Genomic DNA, 21,066 nt, shown 5'->3' on the forward strand with positions numbered 1-21,066 from the left:
GTTGTTGGGAAGCTGGTAACGCTGCTGCCTGGTCATGATGAGGATAGATGTGGATTTAGGGTTGTTATTATGCTATTTTTTGCCAGGACTAAATTAATTAAGAGCTTTGAAGAATTATAATTGGGTTTCTTTTGGTATTATGATATAAAGGTCAAAGGTTAATAAGATTCAGGACACTTGTTCCTACAAATACAATTGTTGGCAACTTGTATTCCATGTCGAGAAAAACTAGGACATTGGAGTATGGACACAGAGACGTCTTTGTTCCCGATTCCACTTTCAGCCCTCTGTTCAACCAGTTGCAGGATCGGGCCTTTGTTTGCTCTGGCATTGTTTTAAAAAAATCCAGTTATGATCAAATCAAATCAATCGCTCACAAATGTCACATTGCTCTCCTCTCTGAGGGCGTGGAACACATTTTTGGGACTGCTTCTTTGGCTTTAGTTATAAGCAAGTTAGTCAGGGGGAAAATCAATTTTTTATGTTTCTGAAAAGGAGGCAGTGGAATCCTGGAACAAGTTAGGGCCTGCAAATGTGATTTGAATCTTTTAAAGAAAAGTCTTTTGGCTAAAAACTGTTTATGATGCTTGCGGGTTGCACTAAAGCCCTATAACCACATCACACTCACAACTGATACTAATTAGCATCCTTGTCGGCAGTTTAGGCAGGGAGACCGAGGCTTAAAAGAGACTGGAGACTGAATTACCCTTGAATCCTTAGGGTGCGTCTACACGCAAGTGGTTGCCCGCAGCAGCAAGTCTCAGAGCCTGGGTTAGAATCACAGAAGATTAGGGTTGGACGAGACCTCAGGAGGTCATCTAGTCCAACCCCCTGCTCAAAGCAGGCCCAACCCCAACTAAATCATCCCAGCCAAGGCTTTGTCAGGCCTGGCCTTAAAATCCTCTAAGGATGGAGATTCTACCACCTCCCTAGGTAACCCATTCCAGTGCTTCACCACCCTCCTAGTGAAATAGTGTTTTCCTAATATCCAACCTAGACCTCCCCCACTGCAACTGGAGACCATTGCTTCTTGTTCTGTCATTTGCCACCACTGAGAACAGCCTAACTCCATCCTCTTTGGAACCCCCCTCCAGGTAGTTGAAGGCTGCTATCAAATCCTCCCTCCTTCGTCTCTTCTGCAGACTAAATAACCCAAGTTCCCTCAGCCTCTTTGACAGACTGGGGCTTGCATTATGGTACTAAAAATAGATTAGGCAGCAGCTCAGGCTCTGAAGCCAGGGAGGGGGTGGGGCTTCAGAAAGGGGCTGCGAACAAGGCCCCGCGAGTGGGCTGAAGAGAAGGCCTGAAGGGTAGAAGAACATTTTTGTTTGCTTGGAACTTTTCAGTTTGGACTCTTGGTACCCCAAAAGGGATTACATGGGTTGTGACTTGGCTGGAGAGCTAAGCCACATCTCCCACACAGACCTGTATCTGGGAAGCTGAGAAGACCAACCTCAGAAAGGGAAACTAAGGCTGGGGTTGCCAGCCATAGTACACTCAGCCAATGGGGCAGTATGGGGTAAAGGCACCTTATGACAAATCCCAAAGGCTCGAAACCCCACGGACCAATGAAAAGAATCCAAATTTCATTCTCATGAATCTCTTGATTTTTAGCTGATCTCATGTTTTTTTTAAATACTTGAGGTTAGCAACCAATGCTGAAATTCACCGATGTGCAGAGAACCAGCATAAGATCCATCTATCCACTCTGAGTCCCACTTCAGCCAATTCTCCTAGAGAAAATACTATGCCCTAAACAATCACACAAGCCTAACCTATTCGCACAGACGTTAGGAACACTAGGTAACAAGGGATATAAACGTGGCCTGACTGCACTGTGGTATTTAGCAGAGTATTTGTGTCATAGCATCATAGAAGATTAGGGTTGGAAGAGACCTGAGGAGGTCATCTAGTCCTGCATTCCTCCCAGTCTTACTCCTGAATAGATGCTTAGTCTGAATACAGTTAGGATGACTAATAATACTTCTCTCACCGTTTGCAGGAACAATTGTAAAACCCGGGTGAGGGGATGATTTAGCGTGCGTGCATGAACCCGTGTTTAAAACGGCAGCTGTACAGAGCTAACACAACAAGCTGCAGGCTCCAAGTTGCCGTGGAAGAATTGGCCCTTGAGTTGCCGACCCATTTGATCAATCCCTGGCCCGCAGGGGGCAGCGTGTCAGGCTGTGAGTTGGCTCGTCTCCTTGCTACTGCCCAAAGTGGAGTAGTGGACCAGGCTGTGAGCAGCTGAGTCTCGTTCAGGATTCTGGGGCCCCAACCAGTTGCTTGCCATGACTTGTTGTCCTTGGAGCCAGCCCAGTCTTTGGTAACCTACTCCTCCAAGCTTGGGTCGAACGGAGGGAGTACCCTCAAGGAGCAGTTTGAGTGACGTGGCTATTTTTCTGTCCATGTTTTAGGTCACTTCCTGGGTAACAATACTGTGATTGATGTGCTGAGACAAGCAGGCTTTGAAGTGGAGCATACACCTGCTGGACAACCAATTGGAAAGTAAGCAGCTGCCTGCAGATCCTTTAACCTCTATCTCTCTCTCTCTCTTTCTGCGAGTGAGCAAGATTATTTTGGTGAGCGAAGAGGGTGAGTTATAAGTTCCCTATAAGTTACAGCTACCCGTTTCAAAGGAAGGCATCTGAAGCGTCAGCTAAGGGACATCAAAGGTGTGATACAGTGGCAGCAGGTAGCTCCCTGTCGGGGTAGATGATATAGATACTGCTTATTCACAACAGAGATGCTAGAACAGTTTGCAAAGTGGGGGTGCTGAGAGCCATTGAACTAACCTGTAAACTCTGTGTACCCTGAAAACGACTTCAAACCAGGGGGTGCGGCAGCATCACCAGCAACCCTGGTTCCAGCACCTAATGATTCAGACCAGATCAGATGCACCATGGTGAAGACCAGAGCAAGTCAATGTTCTGAGAGGTGGTACCATTCTGCTGAGTTATTTTACTCATTAAGAAACGCCATTGTCCTTGTCAGCTTCTCCCCGGCAGCTTTCCCGCTGCCTCTTCCCCTCTCCCTGGGGGCAGTAGTCACCTCAACACTGCAGGGCTATGGTGCATTGTTGGAAAAGGAGCTGCCACTTTAGCTCCTGTTGATGCTTCTTTGTGCCAGGCCCCTTTTTCCTCCACAGGGATATCGATCTGCCCTTTCGTGCATCTGTGTCCCAGACAAAGCACACATCCTGAGAGGAGTGCTTTGGAGCAATCTTCTCCTCTCTGGTAGTATCCAAGGAAATGCATTATCTTTGCACTGCCATCCTCCCCTGTGCACCCTGGAGATAACATTGGCTGACATTGTTTCTTCCTAAGATTGTTAGCAATCCTGTGCTCGGAATAACTGCTAGTACCACAGTTCTGAGCAATCGCACGTGTGTTCCCCTCTATGGCACCCACGCTAGGCTCCTGGCTCCTCAGCCATCACCTCTCTTGGACAGAGACCCACATCTCACTCCCTTCTGACTAGGGTTTTTCCTGGCAGCGCAGTTCTCTGCTTACACCGTGCTATTCCCAGCAAGCTAGATGGCCTAAACTGGCCAGAGTCTGTGTTTTGCTTTCTCTCCAGCATAGGCAGGGTGACCACATGTCCCCATTTTATAGGGACAGTCCCAGTTTTGGGGTCTTTTTCTTATATAGGCTCCTATTACCCCCCACCCCCTGTCCCGATTTTTCACATTTGCTGTCTGGTCACCCTAAGCGTAGGTGCTGGAACTAGGGATGTGGGGGTGGGGGGGTGCTGCAGCATCCCCTGGCTTGAAGTGGTTTCCATCATATACAGGGTTTACAGTTTGATTCAATGTCCCTCAGCATCCCTACTATACAGATTGTTCCACCACCCCTGCTCTCCAGAGGCTGTGAACAACATCTTGGCCCACATCTATAAGTTTGTACACCACTCTGTATAAGCAAGAACATTTATTGTTAAGGTAAAAAATAATCAGAGGGAAAACATATTAAAAACAATAAAAGAACCTATGTGCATGCTAAAAGGCTTACCCGAAATCACCCCAACTCCAACCTCAGGCTCTGGTAGGTGTCAGTCCTTCAAAATCCACTGCTGGGTTTTCCCCATGGGTTACAAGTTCATAACTGTCTCAGAACCAGCACCACCAGGGATAGTTCAGTCTTTACTTTATACAGCTTGGCCCTTTGATCTTGGCCTCTTGTAAGAGGTGACCAGCAGAAAATGGCCTGCTCCTCAGGGCATAGTTTCAATTTTGGATTTTTGCATACCCAGAGGTGCGGAATTTGCATTCACTTCTCTGGAGAAATTCCCAGGAAAACAACTTAATATCTTTTGTTCCAAAAGCCCATTCTTGCCTGGCACATAGTTCTATATAGTCCCTTGAGCTCCCAGCTCTCGCACTTATCACATCCGCCCCCCACACCCCAGAGGTTACATACAATCCCAGCCCACAAGAATACATAAACAATTAATTTAATACAATGGGCTCCAAAGATACTTAAACATAATTTAATAAGGTCTCCCAAGGATATTGCAGGAAATTGCCAGATCTGCCACATTTTCCTGTCCCTGGTGGAACTAACAGTGCCCAATGCAAATATGAGGTGAGTTTCAGTAACAGGATTAATTGCAGGACTAATGAATCTTGTCTGGTTGTGTTCTCTGTACAAAGACACTATCTAGATTGATATAGTCTTAATGTTTAGCTGATTGAATCTTGTTTGCAAAACTCCTGCAGTCCTTCATATAGAATATGATAAAGCTTAATGGTGCATAAGTATCTCTGACACAAAGTTTATCCTAAATGCTTCACAGAGTTTATTCAGCCATAAAACTCCAGAGTTAAATAATATCAGACGGAGAAAGAAATGAAAAGGTACAAGAGGGAAGGAAGGGCATATGTTCAGATATAATTTGGAAATTCATTGGGGTAGAAAGATAGGAATCACTTGTAAATGAGAAGAGCTTGTGGAGTTAAGCTGAAAATAGAGCTAGTCAGAAAATGTTGATGAAAACTCAAACCACTAAAAGAGTTGGTTTTCATCAAAATGTTAATGGATAATTCTGACAGTTCATAAAAACAAAATTAAAACAAAAAGGCCCAACATTTTCAGGTTTGGGGCTTTCTGTTTGCCAACAAAAAAATCAAAGACCTTTTCTGCCAAAAAAAAAGAAGAAGTCATTTATTCGAAAACCAACTTTTCTGTTGAAAAATGTTTCGGTTGAAGATTTTTGAGCAGCTCTAGTTAAAACCATAACGTTCTTGGTCCTCCAGGTCCAGGTTGAGTTTTTTATGGGAGACTGAGTAAAATGTTATATTCTGTCTCCTAGAATCATGATGCCTGTGTTTCTCTGTTCCCATAAAAAAGAGTTGTAGAAAACTTGCATTCTATAGTGTAGCAAGCATGTGAAGGGAGAGATGGGAGTTCAGTGCTAGATATTTATATGTACATTACACAAACACCTGTCAGGAAGCATACTTAATCTTGCCTCTGCATGGGCAGATGGATTGCATGACATATTGAGATCCCTTCCAGCCCTCCATTTCTATGATTCTATGTGAGATGGATCGAGTTGGGAGGAGGGGTCTAGTAGTATACTACATTGAGGAACATGGCATAAATGCCTAGATGGACAGATCAGTCAGCCATGGGAGAGATCTTACTCCATGTCTTCACTCATGGTTTAAAAGAGGGCGTAAATGGCATGTTAATGAAATTTACAGATGATACTAATTTGCAAACATCACTCAGAACAGAGGAAATGTTAAAAAAACAACTTAGCAAGTTCAGAGACAGACAGAAAACAGCAAAGTGAGATTGGGTTTGGAGACATGGAACCTAATACACTGAAAGGAAAATAATTGAAACCACATGTACTGTCTACCTACAGGATTGCCTCTCTCCCCCTGCCATACTCCCACTGGTTCCCCTTTGTAAAAGCAAGGACGCTGCTGACAAGTGGGGACCACGGAGGGTGCTTCCCCCCTGGGTCTGGAATAGTCTGTATTTGGCTACCTCTGGGCACGCTGCAAAAGACAGGGGTTTTGGAGAGGGTTGAGGGTATGCTCCCAGAATGATGAAGGAGCAGAAAGGACTTATTTTTGGAGACAACCAAGAGGCTGAGTTCCTGTCTGATCGACTGTTTAATGGTGCTGAGTTTATGTTGTAATATTAATAGAGTGATAGGCGATCTAGAGCCTAGTATAGATGTCTTTATATTTTTTAACCATTTAAATCAAAATAAGTACCAATACACAGAAAGGGAGGGGAAGACCTGGAAAGCCCTGCTGATGAAAGAGGTACCTTGCAGTGGTAAGGGACAGCAAATTAAACATGAGTTTGGCTAGAATAAAAAGGTCCATACAGTTTTGAGTCTCATGCAGGGAGACATCACTTTCTGGAGCTTTCTTCATGATCTTTGTAGGACTGCGCATGAAATAATGGGTCTGAGTCTCCTCTCACTTATGCCAGCGTAGACCCGAAGTAACTTGCTGAGGTTAATGGCATTACAGGGGCATAAAAGAGAAGGGAACCAAGTCCACTGTGTTCTACTCTGGGTCACCACATTGGCAAAAGGCAGTTGAGAAACTGAAAGAAGCTCAGAGAAGATTGACTGGATTGTTTGGTTGTGGGCATGGGCAGAATGGATGTATTGATTTGCAAGAAAAAATTAAAAAGGCTAAATGTTTATAGCTTGACCAACTGTGGTCTTATAGATCTTATAGATCTGCTAACTGTGAGGGGGCATAATATTTGAATGGTGGGAACACTGATGGAGAGGCATAATTTAGGGTAGAACATGGGGGCTTACGTAGGTGTAAAGGGTTGAAATTAAGGAAAGGAAGGTTAGGCTAGACATTAAGAGAAGTTTCCTGACAGTGGGATATATTAGGCTGCAGGACAGTCTTTTTAGACAAAAGTCAGAAGACCCATCATTTGGAACTAGCTTTGACAAAACACTGGATGCTGTTCCATGGTATAGGGAACAATCCTACCTTGGCAGGGAGATGGACCAATAGGCCACGTTTGTCTATCTATTTGAGTTTCAGAAAGCATAAGAATATATTCAGATTCTCTCCAGAAATACCTACAGGATTTCATCATGTGTGTTAGAAGAAGTGCGAGACTCAAACAGCACAAAAGCAGAATCCAAAGAATAAAATCTGAAGTGTTCTACCTTGAAAGCTTAATTCTATACATTGGACCAAAAATAAAACCTAGCTAAGAAGAGCAGAGATGATCACCTTCCTGAATCCATGAAAGTGAAGGGCCAGGCTTTTGCATGGATCCATGGAGGAGGACCTGAGTAGACTTCTGACTTTGTGTGCTCTTGTGATAGGGACAACTGTGGTACCCAAGCTCTCCTGTGCATAAGGACTGTAGGACAAGCCATCCCAAAGGCCATGCTCCTCACCTGCTGGCAAGTCATGGAGGAGAGAGAATGCTGTACCTTTCTTTGGTTTGGCACAGTATCCAGGTATCAGCTGTGGCTTGCCTCTTGCTGCTTCCACTGGGATGAGAAGCCTATATAGAAAGATGGTGATTAATTTCTGCTGTATAGTCCCACGAGGTTAAGGACGGAAATAAAAGCACAGCTTATATTCTTCCATTCAGCAAGAACATATCATTAAATATAGCACCCAACAGAGTGGTTTGATGGAAAGGAGTACTACCGTGCATTTTGTTGGCCTATGAGACTGTATCCAGTACATAAAGCTTTGGCGCGCGGCTGAAGGATGGGGTAGAGTCTGAGAATTCTTGAACAATAGAGAATCATCATTGGCCGCAGGTGCTTCCTGAATTGATCTTTTAGTTCTGCTGTTTCAAATTAAATTTGCAGCAGCTGCGGCAACAGATCTGCTCAAGCCATTGGAATCTGTATGAGGCAAAATTTCCCCCCTCCCTGCTTTCTAAAGGAGTAGAGAGAGAGAGGGAAGATTGATTTGCTGTGGAATGTGCTCCCTTCCTCAATGAAAGAGGCACAAGACAAGAATGTTTGCTGTTATCTTGGGGCAAGGCTATGAGACCTATGTTTAGCCATTCATTGTCTGAAACCTCTATTTAGGGGCCATGATGAGATCCACAAGAGAAAAACAAAATCCAAACATTGTTCCAGCTCACCCAGCAAATATATTTTGAGGACATATGAGGACATTTTTTCAGGTTGAAAAAAATGGATCCAATTTCAAAAATATTTTTTTCATCACAATCCACTCAAAGCACATTTTGATCTTGTTGATGGAGAGGACTAGTACTTAAGGGGAATGTTTTCAAATGTGCCTAACTCTCAGCTTGACCAAGGTAATTAGGCACATAAAGATATAGATAGGTACCTCATGGAATTTGCAAAATCCCTTGGCAGGCGAGGCATCTAACCTGCTTCATCACTTTTGTATATTCACTAGACACATATCTGCATTGTTAGCTGCCCAAATACCTTCGTAAATCTGGCCCTTAAGCACTTTTGGGTATGACACCCTAAACCAAAATGCAATGGCCTCCACTTTATTACTTCCTTAAGGGTTGTATTATATCAATCATGATGAAACCCATGGGATTCCTGCTGTCAATTTACCTTATTAAAAATCCCCTTCACTGCTGTGGTATGTCCCAGGTATGTTCCAGAATGCATGTGATTGGCATATAAGAGTAATAGGCATAATGCAGGCAAACACAGTTTGCCCCTGAATATACCTGCTGCAGGCTGAGCTGCTGAATGTACAGGGTAGAGCAAGCAGTCCACACCTGGGATGCATCTGAATGTCCCAAATCCAATTGATTTTAAAGAAATATGAATGGTGCACTGACTACAGAGAAGGTAACCTGGAGGTGCAGCAGCAAACAAATTAGCTCGATGGTTATTTTTATATGCTGCTGTTTTAGCTGTGAGCATGGGATCTGCTGCATCTAAGAATTGCTGTGTCAACAAGAAGAATAGATGCTGGGCATGAGAGAAAAAAATCTATGACCCTGAAGCTGCATAGAATATAGGCATTGCTCTTATTTCTAGGTATCTGCGTGGGTGTGAGCAGGAACGTTGCTAAGCATTCTGCTGCCCAGGGTGGAAAATGTTTTCCGTGCCACCCCCTCCCCCATCTCCTGAGAACTAAGCCAAAAAGAAATGAACAAAGAAAAATGGAGCCAGCCAATCAGTGAAGAAAAAAAAATTGGCTAAGCAGTACAGTGCACCCTGGAAGTTGACACCTAAGACAACCACTCTGTGCCCCAGCTCCTAAAACTGGCCCTGGGTGTCAAAGATCAGGCCCAGAGTTGGTATGGATAGCACTTTTCACATAGCTTAATTCTCTCTAATCAACAGTAGGCTTAAGGCCCAGATCCTCAAAGGGATTTAGATGCCTATCTCCCATTGAGGATCTGGGTCTAAGTCTTAGAAGAAACAATATGTTTAATTAATTGCAGAAATAAAGCTGTGTTTGTACTATACCACAGTCTGGTATTACAGATGAGAAGGATCAGCTTCAAAAAGATGAATAATGCTGGACACCTTCCCACTGGTTGGAAATCTCCCTTCTCACATGCCAATAGCCATCATTCTTCCCTGTGCTCTGAGCTATACGGATCCATCACACCCATCATTCAAAGTTCTTATCACACTTCCCAGAACAGCAAACTGCCAATTAACTGGCCATGATCCCAAACCAAAATTCCAGAAATGAACCCACCCACAAATTGGAGCCGTTCAGGTCTGAATGTGGCTATCAGCTTTGCAGCGAGCTTCAGTCCTTCTGGATCTGAACAGCTGCAAATGTTGGCGAAGCTTGGATCCACATCCAGATGTCAACTTTGCATCTCTGACCTGTCTCTGAAATGAACTTTGAAATGGCTTCTTTTGGCAGGTGGAAAAGAACAGGATGAGTTGGAAGGGATGGTCTATCAACAAAGAAGGCAAATTATGCAGAGGTCGATGTTTAAAGAAGATAGGGTAAGACAAAGAACATTGTGAAAGTAGATTGAGAGAAAGGGGGGAAAGGGAGATCTATAGAGTGAAATCTTGACTTCAGTTGGGGCCAGGATTTCACTCTCAGAGTGGAATGGTTGAAGTCAAATGAGGTAAAGTTTTGCTAGAAAAGAGAAGGATAGAGAAATAGCATGTAATGTAAAATGACACCTTTGTCTGGAGATGGGTGAACTGGTTCAGATCAAGTAAGAACTGGCATGAATCTTCACCTGAAACTTTAACCTACCCTGAACCAAATCTCTTCTGAGATGGGAAAAAAATTGGATATCTTTCCCCCACCCTGAATGGTTTCCAGGTGGCAGCCCTGGAACAGTCCCTGATTTCTACTGTGAACTTTTGGGATTTAATCCAAGCCTCTAGATCATCCTCCCTTCACTAGCTCCATCACAGCCTGGACAGAAGGGAATCAAAGCCATAATTCATTGTTTTTCACATGACAATATAATTTGCAATGGTTCCAAAGAGGAGGGGATGGGGATTAAATAGGGATCATGTCCATGTGTATGTGAATGTATTGCCTAACCTAAAGTTGGGGAATAGGATTGTTCAATGCTTCTGAAATGCAGTCATGGAAATATGGAGGAATTCCTACATGGCCCTAAAATATCATCCTTCGTGATTTTAACTCCCCTGTTTCCACAATTATCTCGGGGGGCAGAGTCACTCAAGGTAAATATTTGGGGGGAGGAGGGTGAAATAGGGAAAGGTTTCAAAATCAGGGGTAGGGAAGCAGAGTTAACTTGTCAATGAAAACTTAAAGACCCTTTCACTTCATAGCAAGGCTTTAGTTATGGCCAGTGTCTATGTATGTTGTTTATGCCACCTGTCAGGTATCGGGCACCTTCTGAAAGAAAATATTAGTTTTGCCAGAAAAAAATTGAAATTATTCCCAGTTCTGCAGCTACCTCTGCTGCGGAGCCCGAGCTACCAGGCTCCCCCACTCCTAGGCTGTCTGTTGCATGGACTGCCTCAGAGCAGGGGCTCCTAGAGCTTCCAGGCTCCTAGTTCCTTGGCCAAGGGAGCCACGGCTCAGTTCCACAGAGCCACAGATTCAAAGTCCATTGAAGGCAGTAGAAAGACTCTGCTGAACTTCCATGTTCTTTGGATCTGGCCCATTATGGTTGTTTGGTGACCTACAGGAAATGGGTTGCTTTTCCTGGCATATCTCCCATGGGACCAGTCTCAACAGGACAGGAACCAGTGCCAGAACTGGCAATAATATGGTAGCTTTTTGTTGACGTCCTCATCAGAGAGGCTACAGAATGGATCAGAAAGGAGACAGAATGACCCTCTAGCCCTGGAGATATTGGACCAAATTTAGATGATGTAGCTGTGCCAGTTTACACCAGCAGAGAAATTGGCCCATTCTCACTCAAACAGGATTAGAAAGAAGATTGCCCTGTCAGTGATCATGTTGCACTTGTCCTTTGGACTGATTCATTCCCCGGTGATATCAATCTGGACTAAAGTGATGCTCCACTTTGTACCAGCTCAAGTGGTACAACGGTATAAAGTGGCATCATGTGGCTTGAAGGACTGTCCATTTATCTAGGGAAGCCTGCAGTCTGTCTGCAGTCACTCAGTCTACCCAGTGTCAATTTTCCCTACCTTCGTTATCACACTGTCGTGCAAAGAGGCCTCACACATTTGACCTGATAGCTTTTCTACTTCCAGAGCCATCTCTTTTAACAGTGGAGTTTGTGGGATGTGTTGTAATCATTAGAATGACTCGCTTGGTTGTCAGCAGAACTGTAGGTAATTCTGCATGATATGAAGAAGCAAGTATTTAATATGGATGATTTCCTTCAAACAAGGTGTAAGAAATAAGTTCCAAGGTCTTTTCTCCATATTATCCTTTTGGCCAACATTTCTGCAAGTAAAATTCGGTTCACAAGAATAGTTGCTGAAAAGGAAAATGCTGAGAATATTCACGTTTCCACACCTGACTACACTTACAAACACATTTTCACACCTATAGTAGTGCTGAGGTGTTCACATGGCCATCTTGAAAGTCCCAGGTGATTTGGAAGTCATCCAGAAACCAAACCATGTGATTTAGGTGACCAGTTGCACAGGGCTAGATTGTGAAGTACTTATGTTGTTGAGTACATTCACTTCAGTGGATCTACTTTTGGGAGTAAGTGCTCACCGGTACAAGTAAGCACTCCTCAAACTTGCCTGTAGCAGAACTAACAAATGACGAATAGCAACTACTTGAGGAACCAGTCAGCAAGTAATTTACAATATGTTTGCATATAGTACCCATTGAATGATTTTGATTAACAATGTTCATTCCTGATCATCTGAGAAGAGCTAAATTCATCCAGTAAATGGTTTGCTGCAACTAGGTTACCCAGCTCCACTCCTGATCTGTGTTAGAGAAGCATCCAGACTTGTTCATCCCTCTGTAAGCCAAACTAAGCTTCGTGGTTCACCCTTCACTACAGTTCATGCTACTTACAAGTGAGGATCACACCAATCTGTTTTCCATTTCCTGGAGATTAAATTCCTGTGTTTGACATCATTTTAGCTTAGTCAGAGCTTCCCAGGAAAACAACTCCTCCACTTTCTGTGTGTCAGGGCAGCCTCCTGTGTATCGATGCACATGGCAATACTTCATGTTTGCTGAACTACAGAGAGCACAAGTTCAGGTCTTTTCTTTCCCCCTGCAAACTTAATTAACATTAATCCATTTTGAAAGACACTGACTTTTTCCCCTTGCACTCCCTGATGTGCTACGTTGCAAGGAGAATGAGGAATGAGGATGTCTATAAGAAAAAAGTTGGCAAAAGCAATCAGGTAGATATGTCTGCGAAACACATGACTAACAGCCATCGATGGATCCAATATGGAGAGGTTCTTTCCAAGAGAGAGATTTTCCAGTGCAGTGTCCCAGTACAAAAATCCAACTTTAGGATTGGCACGTGCACATTTTCAGGGAAGGGACAGAGCAACAGATCAGGAAATCCTGATGAAAACTGAATTGTTCAGTTTAGGCCTTGTCCTGGAATGCTCATTGTTCATAATCCCACTGACTTCAGTTGCTCCGCTTGTGAGAGATGGACTACTCCTGAGGGAGTTCTGCACCAAAAAATTAAAAATTCTGCACCAAAAAACTAAAAATTCTGTGCACAATATTTTAAAGTTCTGTACAATTCTGCAAATTTTATTTGTCAATAAATAAATGTGGAGGCTCCAGCATGGGAGGGGGAAGCACAGGCCACTGGCTGCACAGAGGTGAGAGATCACCCTGAAGCCCGTACTCCCCCAGGACATGGGTTCGGCAGTGAAGCTGCACCTGACCTTTACGCAGTGCAAGGGCTGGGCCTGCCCCAGAAACACCCTGGTGCCCTGCCCCTCCACATCAGGAGCAGCAGGTGTGTGCAGGCAGGCTCAGCCCTGCAGGATCCAAGTGTGGGGAGATCCAGGTGTGGGTTGAGAGGACTCCATGTGGGGAAATCTGGGTGCAGGCAGCTCAGTGGGGGATTCAGGTGCATGGGGGATCTGGATGCACAAGGGCTCATTGGGAGGGTTCCAGGTGCAGGGGCAACAGGATTCTGCAGGGGGGTCCAGGTAAAGGTGATTGGGGCTCAGCAGGCGAGTCTGGGTGCAGAGGGTCTGGATGCAGGGAGTGAGGCTCGGTGAGTGGAGGTTCAGGTGTGGGGAGCTCAGGATTGGGGGGTTCTGGGTGTGGGGGGTGCGGCTCGGTAGGGGTGAGGATGCAGGGGGGTAGGACTTGGTAGCAGGGTATGAGGGGTTATCCAGATGCATGGGGGTGAGGCTCAGCAGGGTGGGCATTCGGATGTGGGGGGCTTGGTGTGGGGGTTCTGGGTGTGGTGGGGTGAGGCTCGGCAGAGGGGTCTGTCTGAGTATGGTGGGTCCAGATGCACAGGGGTTGGGCAGACAGGGTAGCAGATCCTCCAGAACCCCTGCACCCGCGGCTGAGGAGCGATAGGGTCAGGAAACGGGAGAGGTGGGGGGCGGAGCTTCCTGCAGCTGGGGGAGGTTTCTGGGGGTGGGTCTTACCTGTTCCTGTCCCTGCCCCCATCTGCTCCTTGCAGGGAAAGAGGATGTCCCATCCTTTCCCGCCCCCAACCCAGCCAGGACTAGCAGCTGAGCCCAACGCAGGGTAGGAGCCACACGCTGAGGCATCCCCAGTTTCCTTCCCCACACCCCCACACCCCCCCGGTGGTGATTTACCTCTCCACCGGCTGCTCCGGGCACCTGAAACAATACACCCATGCTGCTGGGAGGGGCAGGTAACCTCTTTTTCAGCTTCCCTTTGCTTCCCCGTGAGAAAGTCATTTTTCTGTGGGGAAGCAAAGAAATCTGTGGGGGACATGAATTCTGCATGTGTGCAGTGACACAGAATTCCCCCAAGAGTAAGACCCTTAGCCTGTATGACGGACACTGTAAAGCAGATCCTCAGCTGCTGTAAATTGTCACAGCTTCTTTGACTTCCTCTGTCCATCATTTGTAAAGCACCCCATCTCTGTAGGGTGTCATTTTCTAAAGCAGTGGCCCAACTTTACTCCCATTGGAGTCAAAAGTAAAACTTCCATTGACTTTAGTGGGAAAAGAGTTAAGTTAATGCTGGATCCTTTTGAAGGTCCCAAACTAGCATATTTACACATAATTATGTATCAACTGTTTTACAGCCTCACCTCCATGCTGACCTACTGGGCCATAGTCTACAGTGATATCTATGTTCCCTCGCCCGTGCCAAATTAAAGAAAAAATATTAGGAAATCCTGCAGTTGACACACGTGTTGGAAAGTACTGAAGTTGCTTAACAGTCTTGCTACATTTAGGCTCCTCATTTTTGCATGTATTTGCAATCCCAGGACTGCATTGTTTTCACTCTGTATTTCCAAACCATTCTTCATTAGTTTAAATAGTAATAGGTAACTCTTGGCACTTCTAGGGCACTTTGTCCTAGAATCTGAAAGAGCTTTACAATTATTCATTAACAATGCCTCACTACATCCCCTCCCGCCCCCAGAGTAGGCAAACAAGTAGTATTATCCCCACTTTACAGGTGGGAAAACTGAGCATCTATGTGGCTTTTTAGCCTGAGATATTTAGTCACTTAAGGAGGCTTTGCAAATCTGAGCATTAATGTACTGCTAGAGCATATGGATCAGCCTTGCCCTCTGCTGTATGGAATTTCAGGCCTGCTCAAGTGGGTGTGTACTCGTCACCTTCTAGAGGCCACTAAGGAATATAGCTCTAGTTCATTGAAAGCTATTGTTTTCTGGAGCAGAAAATCCTGAATTCTCTCCCTATTGGCCCCTGTGAAGTTTATAGAACCACAGAAGCATTATGACTTGCATGTGATCATGCAGTTGCTCAGTGACAAAGTTACAGGTAGGGCCCAGGAGTCCTGCAGGCACTGGCCTGTTCTAACAACTATATGACATTTCTCATCGGTTTCAGAATTATATTTCAGAATTATTTATGCAAAGATAAAGCCAGTCACAAAAATACCTTTGTAGAGACAACCCATCTCCATTTAATTTGGAACTGCTGATACAAGTCTGGAATCCGTTGTCCTCAGAGAGCATATTCCCAGCGATGGGCCCTGTTGCATTTGAAGTGAGTGCAGTACTTTGAAACGAAGATGAACAGTGAATCAAATCAGGCTGAAAGATTCAGGGTATTGACTACTTTCCATGGAACCCCACTGCAAAGACATGTTTATGTTCTGAAGTATTCCTGACGGACAGCTTGGAAGTCATGCACTAGCCTAGTTGTGGAAATCTAAATAGTTTCCTATTGTGCTTGCCGTGAAATGCTTCCCAGATAAACAGTCTCCCCTTTCACCGAGGAAAAATGATACTTCTGTATATTCAGGATTGTAATCACAAGGGACTAAGTGGGGCTGCCACTTAGCCTCCATGAAGATGCTGGTTTCTGTGGGCATTGGGATATATTTAACCCTAGAGTATGTGTGTGTGCCAACAGCATTCAGAATGAGTTAGTTTTATTCAGTGAAACTGAAATATCTTTCTAAAGTGTAATCATTTTCTATATCCACATCTTTGTGCCTCTGTTTTTATTACACACTTGGAATATAATGCACAATCCAGCTGGCTGAGTATTGTCCTCCTGCCTGAGTTCTGGAGGCAGAAAGCATCACTGACTGGCTTCATCCCTACTTGAGATATGGTCACTCTCTTCTGTGAAGCAGAAGCCTGCAGCATAGTGGTGGATTAGCCACTGGGCCAGAGGCCCATGCCCAGGGACCCCAGCCAATTGGGGGCTTCCGGAAGAATGGGCACCCCCCGCACCCTAACCCGCTCTGCCCGCCTGAGTTCAACACTGATGAGAGTTGAGGGCATCTAGTACCTCCCGTGATGGGGAACTCACCTCTGATCTGATGGTCAAACTCTGCTCATTTACATATATCAAAGGAAGAAGGCCATGTGGTCAGTCTAGCCCTTTACATTTCCATAGGCCATTTTTGCCCACACAACCCTTTGCTTATTCCTGTCCCAACACCTACACATCCGAATTGGGTAGTGAGACCTACAGTCTCCTCTCCACCAATGCATGATACTTTTCATAAATGTTAAATAAGAATTTTACATGTGCATCAAGGGATGATTATAATTCTGTGCTAGGGCACAATGATTTTACAAACCATGTGCATGTCCAGGTATTTAGGAAAGGATTCAGCATAAGGTGACAGTGACATGTATTGTTTGGAATAAATGCAGTTAGAAGAGTCAGAAAATCGCCTAGTGTTTACTTTGCTCTTCTTATCCTGGGAAAGCTGGGGAAAAGCTCAATGACACAAATCTTAGTGCAGTTTTCTCAACTATAGTTCTATGGTTCTGTAACTGAGGTGGCTCGCCCGGTGGGCTGGAGACCCTGGGGCTAAGCCAACCTGATTATAAAAAGAGCTCCACCTGGGGGGAATCAGGGATTCAGGCGCCTGGCTGGTGGGTCTTGTCCACATGCTCAGGGTCCACCTGATTGCTGCACTTGTGGTTGGGAAGGAATTTTCCCCCAGGTCAGATTGGCAGAGACCCTGGGGGCTTTCGCCTTCCTCTGCAGCATGGGGCCCGGGTCACTTGCTGGTTTAAATTAGAGTAAGTGCTGGATTCTTTGTAACTTGAAGTCTTTAAATCATGAGTTGAGGAGTTCAGTAGCTCAGCCAGAGGTTAGGGGTCTATTTCAGGAGTGGTCGGGCAAGGTTCTGTTGCCTGCAATGTGCAGGAGGTCAGACACTAGAGGATCATGATGGTCCCTTCTGGCCTTAAAGCCTCTGAGTCTAATGTCCCATAAAGAGCTGCTGTACAAAGAGGGAGGGCCAGGTTAAAGTGGTGACAATGCCCAGCTAGGGAAAGAGCTGGAGTAAGTGCCAGGGAGGACGCTCAGAGGAGGTAGGGGAAAGCTCTGGGAGAGACCCTGATTAAGCAGGGAAGAGACCGAGAGAGACCCAGAGGGGAACTTAAGAGGCTGGGTAGGAAGGGAAAACTCCAAGACAGCTAAAGGAGTAGAGCTAACTGTTCAATTCGGGGCCCTGGGCCAGAACCCAGAGTGGGACTGGGTTCCGTTCCCCGACTGGCCCCAAAGAAGGGGGAGTACAAGCCCGCTGCAAAGCTTATCAAGCCCAGCAGGGGGCTCCAGGCTAAGCCCTAAGACAAGCTGAGGAATAGCTCCAGAGATGGTGGAAGGATTTTGTCTGAGTTAGGGTCATTTGGGGACTTTCAGTTTGGATGGTTGTGACCCCAGAAGGGGTGGACTTAAAATGGTAACCTGGCCAGAGGGCTGAGTCACTGAAAGAGAAACCTGAGCAACCATTGGCAGGGGAGCAAGCGATCTGCTATGCCAGGCCTGGCCACAAGGGGACACCTAGTGGAGAGTGGATTCGTTTACAGGTTCGCAAAAGCTTTTTCTGGAGGAGAGTTTTCAAAATCACCTCAGAGATTTAAGAGCATAAGTCCCATTGCCTTTTAGTGAGATTTGGGCTCCTAAATCCCTAAGTATCTTGAAAATCTCCTTGTGTGGAAAGGTTTCAGATTAGCAGCCCTGTTAGTCTGTATTCGCAAAAAGAAAAGGAGTACGAGTGGCACCTTAGAGACTAACCAATTTATTTGAGCATAAGCTTTTGTGAGCTACAGCTCACTTCATCAGATGCATTCAGTGGAAAATACAGTGAGGAGATTTATATACACAGAGAACATGAAAAAATGAGTGTTATCATACACATTGTAAGGAGAGTGATCACTTAAGATGAGCTATTACCAGCAGGAGAGCAGGGGCGGGGCTGGGGGAAGAAAACCTTTTGTAGTGATAATCAAGGTGGGCCATTGCCAGCAGTTAACAGGAACGTCTAAGGAGCGGTGGGCGGGGGGGAGAATAAACATGGGGAAATAGTTTTACTTTGTGTAATGACACATCCACTCCCAGTCTCTATTCAAGCCTAAATTAATTGTATCCAGTTTTCAGAGTAACAGCCGTGTTAGTCTGTATTCGCAAAAAGAAAAGTCAAATAAATTGGTTAGTCTCTAAGGTGCCACAAGTACTCCTTTTCTTTTTGTATCCAGTTTGCAAATTAATTCCAATTCAGCAGTTTCTCGCTGGAGTCTGTTTCTGAAGTCTTTTTGTTGTAATATTGCGACCTTTAGGTCTGTAATCGAGTGACCAGAGAGATTGAAGTGTTCTCCGACTGGTTTATGAATGTTATAATTCTTGACGTCTGATTTGTGTCCATTTATTCTTTTACGTAGAGACTGTCCAGTTTGACCAATGTACATGGCAGAGGGGCATTGCTGGCACATGATGGCATATATCACATTGGTAGATGTGCAGGTGAACAAGCCTCTGATAGTGTGGCTGATGTGATTAGGCCCTGTGATGGTGTCCTCTGAATAGATATGCGGACACAGTTGGCAACGGGCTTTGTTGCAAGGGCAAGATTTTCGAAAACAAGATTCTTAAGTTAGATTCCATGATTCATATAAGGAAGCTCTTCTAGCAAAGGTGGGAGATTTCTGGCTGCTCTCTTGTTTGAGTTCTCAGCGTTGCCTATCAAATATACCAGCTGCCTGTCAAGATGGCAGTTGTTATACGAAGCACACTTCCACTAGCACTGTGGAATTGATTTTAGCTGACAGCTCTGTCAAGAGTTAGGGGCTGGAGCTTTGTGTATCTGAAACCTGAGTGGTCTTGCCTCTACCTCCTGGACAGCAGTGGAGGAACTGGAGAAACCTTGGGGTCCTAGTGTCCCCTCTCAGCCCAATGGGGTCAACACCCAGGATGGAAGGAGCGGCTCAAGTAGAGGGAAGGGGCCCATTGTTGGCTTCTACATCTTGAGTTAAAGGACTAAGGGCCAGATTTTTAAAATTATTTAGGCTCTGGGAGTTAGACATCTAAGTGCCTTTAAAAATCGGGACTTAAGTCCCCGAGCTGACAGATGTTGCCGAATCATGTCCTGTGTGGACTGAGAAAGTGTAGCAACCATTAAACAGTGGTAAATGTTGAGTTCAGATCCCGCATGCTACTATCGCTTGAGCTACAAGAGAATCTCCCTCATTGGGTAACAGTATAGGGCCTGGGACACTGAGTTAATTCCGTCCAACCGTGACAGTGATGCCAGTTTATTGCAACAATTTACTTTAAGAGAACCCTGTGAAACATAGAGGTCTGACTGGAAATCAGAGAGAAAATTTCACCTGAAAAGCCCTTCACCACCAAACAAACGTTGTTTTCGGGGTTACGTAAACAGATTAGCAGAGGCAATGCTGTGCACTGTTGAAAGGGAAATCTGAGCTAAGAGGCTTCCAGACTGTCCTGGCTTTGTACTACAGTACGACAGCTCAGCAGGGTGACTGCTAGAAACTAAGCCGAACGCCAGCCATACTTTCAGCGCTCAGCCGTGGTATTCGGGAGTGACGTCATACAGATTTTCAGCAGCTAAGTAGTGCCATGAATGAGATGCCAAGACACCTGCTCACACAACTGGCGCTTGGATAAAGCATTTTCAACCAAACGTCTGCTAAAAAACACACGCACTACAAGGAGGATGCTTCCGAAATGACATCATCGGCTCCGGGGAAGGACACCACAAGTGGTTTTCATTTGCCCAATGTTTCGTTTATTGCGGTATGGGGAAGAAAGCTGAACTTGCTTGCTTCCATCTCCGAGCAGAGATAATGAGATGTTGTTTTGGTTCAAAAACACATCACGAGCCACGTGTCTTTCGTTCTCGTCAAACAGCTTCGGTGAAGTTTCCACCGTCCCCTCTCATCTCCTGTCTGATTACATTTTTTTCCTCAGCGAATGCAAGCTTCAGAGTGCACACAGGTCCCTCAATGATGATGGTGTGAACCCAGAGTAGGATGACCAGATAGCAAGTGTGAAAAATTGGGACAGAGGTGGGGGGGTAATAGGCACCCATATAAGAAAAAGCCCCAAATATCAGGACTGTCCCTATAAAATCAGGACATCTGGTCACCCTAACCCAGAGTGGCAACAGTGACTGCTCCTGATCCTCCCCTGAATCTTGGCAGCTTTGCGCTGCTTTACCAGCACAAAGCTGCCCCATGGCAGGCCCATCCAGTACAAGAATATTATCTCATGACGCAGCCATCATAGGGCTCCAACCACCCTCTTCCACCCAGCAGTCTGCAGCTGAGGGTGTGAGCAGGGGAAATAGGATAGGACTCCAGTGATCCCTGGCTGCTGTTGCTGACCAGCTCGAGTTACAGCAGCTCTGTGGTGGTCAGCCTGACGCTCAGCTGGTCCTAGAATCAGGGGATTGGCTTAGAGCCACCTTTGCACTGCCTCCCTTCACCTGGCTCTGAGCTGTTCTTGGCGCCCCTTGGCAGGAGTGATGTGGATGTAAAACTGGTTGGAGTGAGAAGAGGATCCGTGCCAATGACGAGGAAAAGCATTTTTTGCTTGCAAAAAAGTGAAGCAGAGCCCGGTGAGTTGCTAAAATATGGTGCAACACTAAGCTACGAGCACCGATGTTAACCAGCACCTCAGAGGTGTCTCAAAAATACCCGCTTCTTGAAAGCGTCTGACCTGCTTCTGGTGAAAAGCCAAACAGCATATGTAAGGGACTAATCCTTTTAGGTTCTAAGTCCCTCTGGC

General features: G+C 45.4%; 1 protein-coding gene across 2 annotated transcripts in view; it reads left to right on the forward strand.

Moving 5' to 3' along the window:
- TRABD2B (TraB domain containing 2B) overlaps positions 1 to 21,066 on the forward strand; it is a 412,663-nt gene that overhangs the window by 354,619 nt on the left and 36,978 nt on the right. The window contains exons 5-6 of one of the 2 annotated variants that reach the window (XR_012160561.1): positions 2,418 to 2,508; positions 9,839 to 9,924. Coding sequence is in view for 1 of the 2 variants with exons in the window: in XM_073358274.1 (XP_073214375.1) it covers positions 2,418 to 2,508 (91 nt within the window). In the remaining variant the exon portion in view is untranslated. The remainder of the gene's footprint in view (positions 1 to 2,417; positions 2,509 to 9,838; positions 9,925 to 21,066) is intronic. The other variant, XM_073358274.1, reaches the window with a different exon arrangement.

Source organism: Lepidochelys kempii, chromosome 8, assembly GCF_965140285.1.
Source record: "Lepidochelys kempii isolate rLepKem1 chromosome 8, rLepKem1.hap1, whole genome shotgun sequence".
Lineage (NCBI taxonomy): Eukaryota > Metazoa > Chordata > Testudines > Cheloniidae > Lepidochelys > Lepidochelys kempii.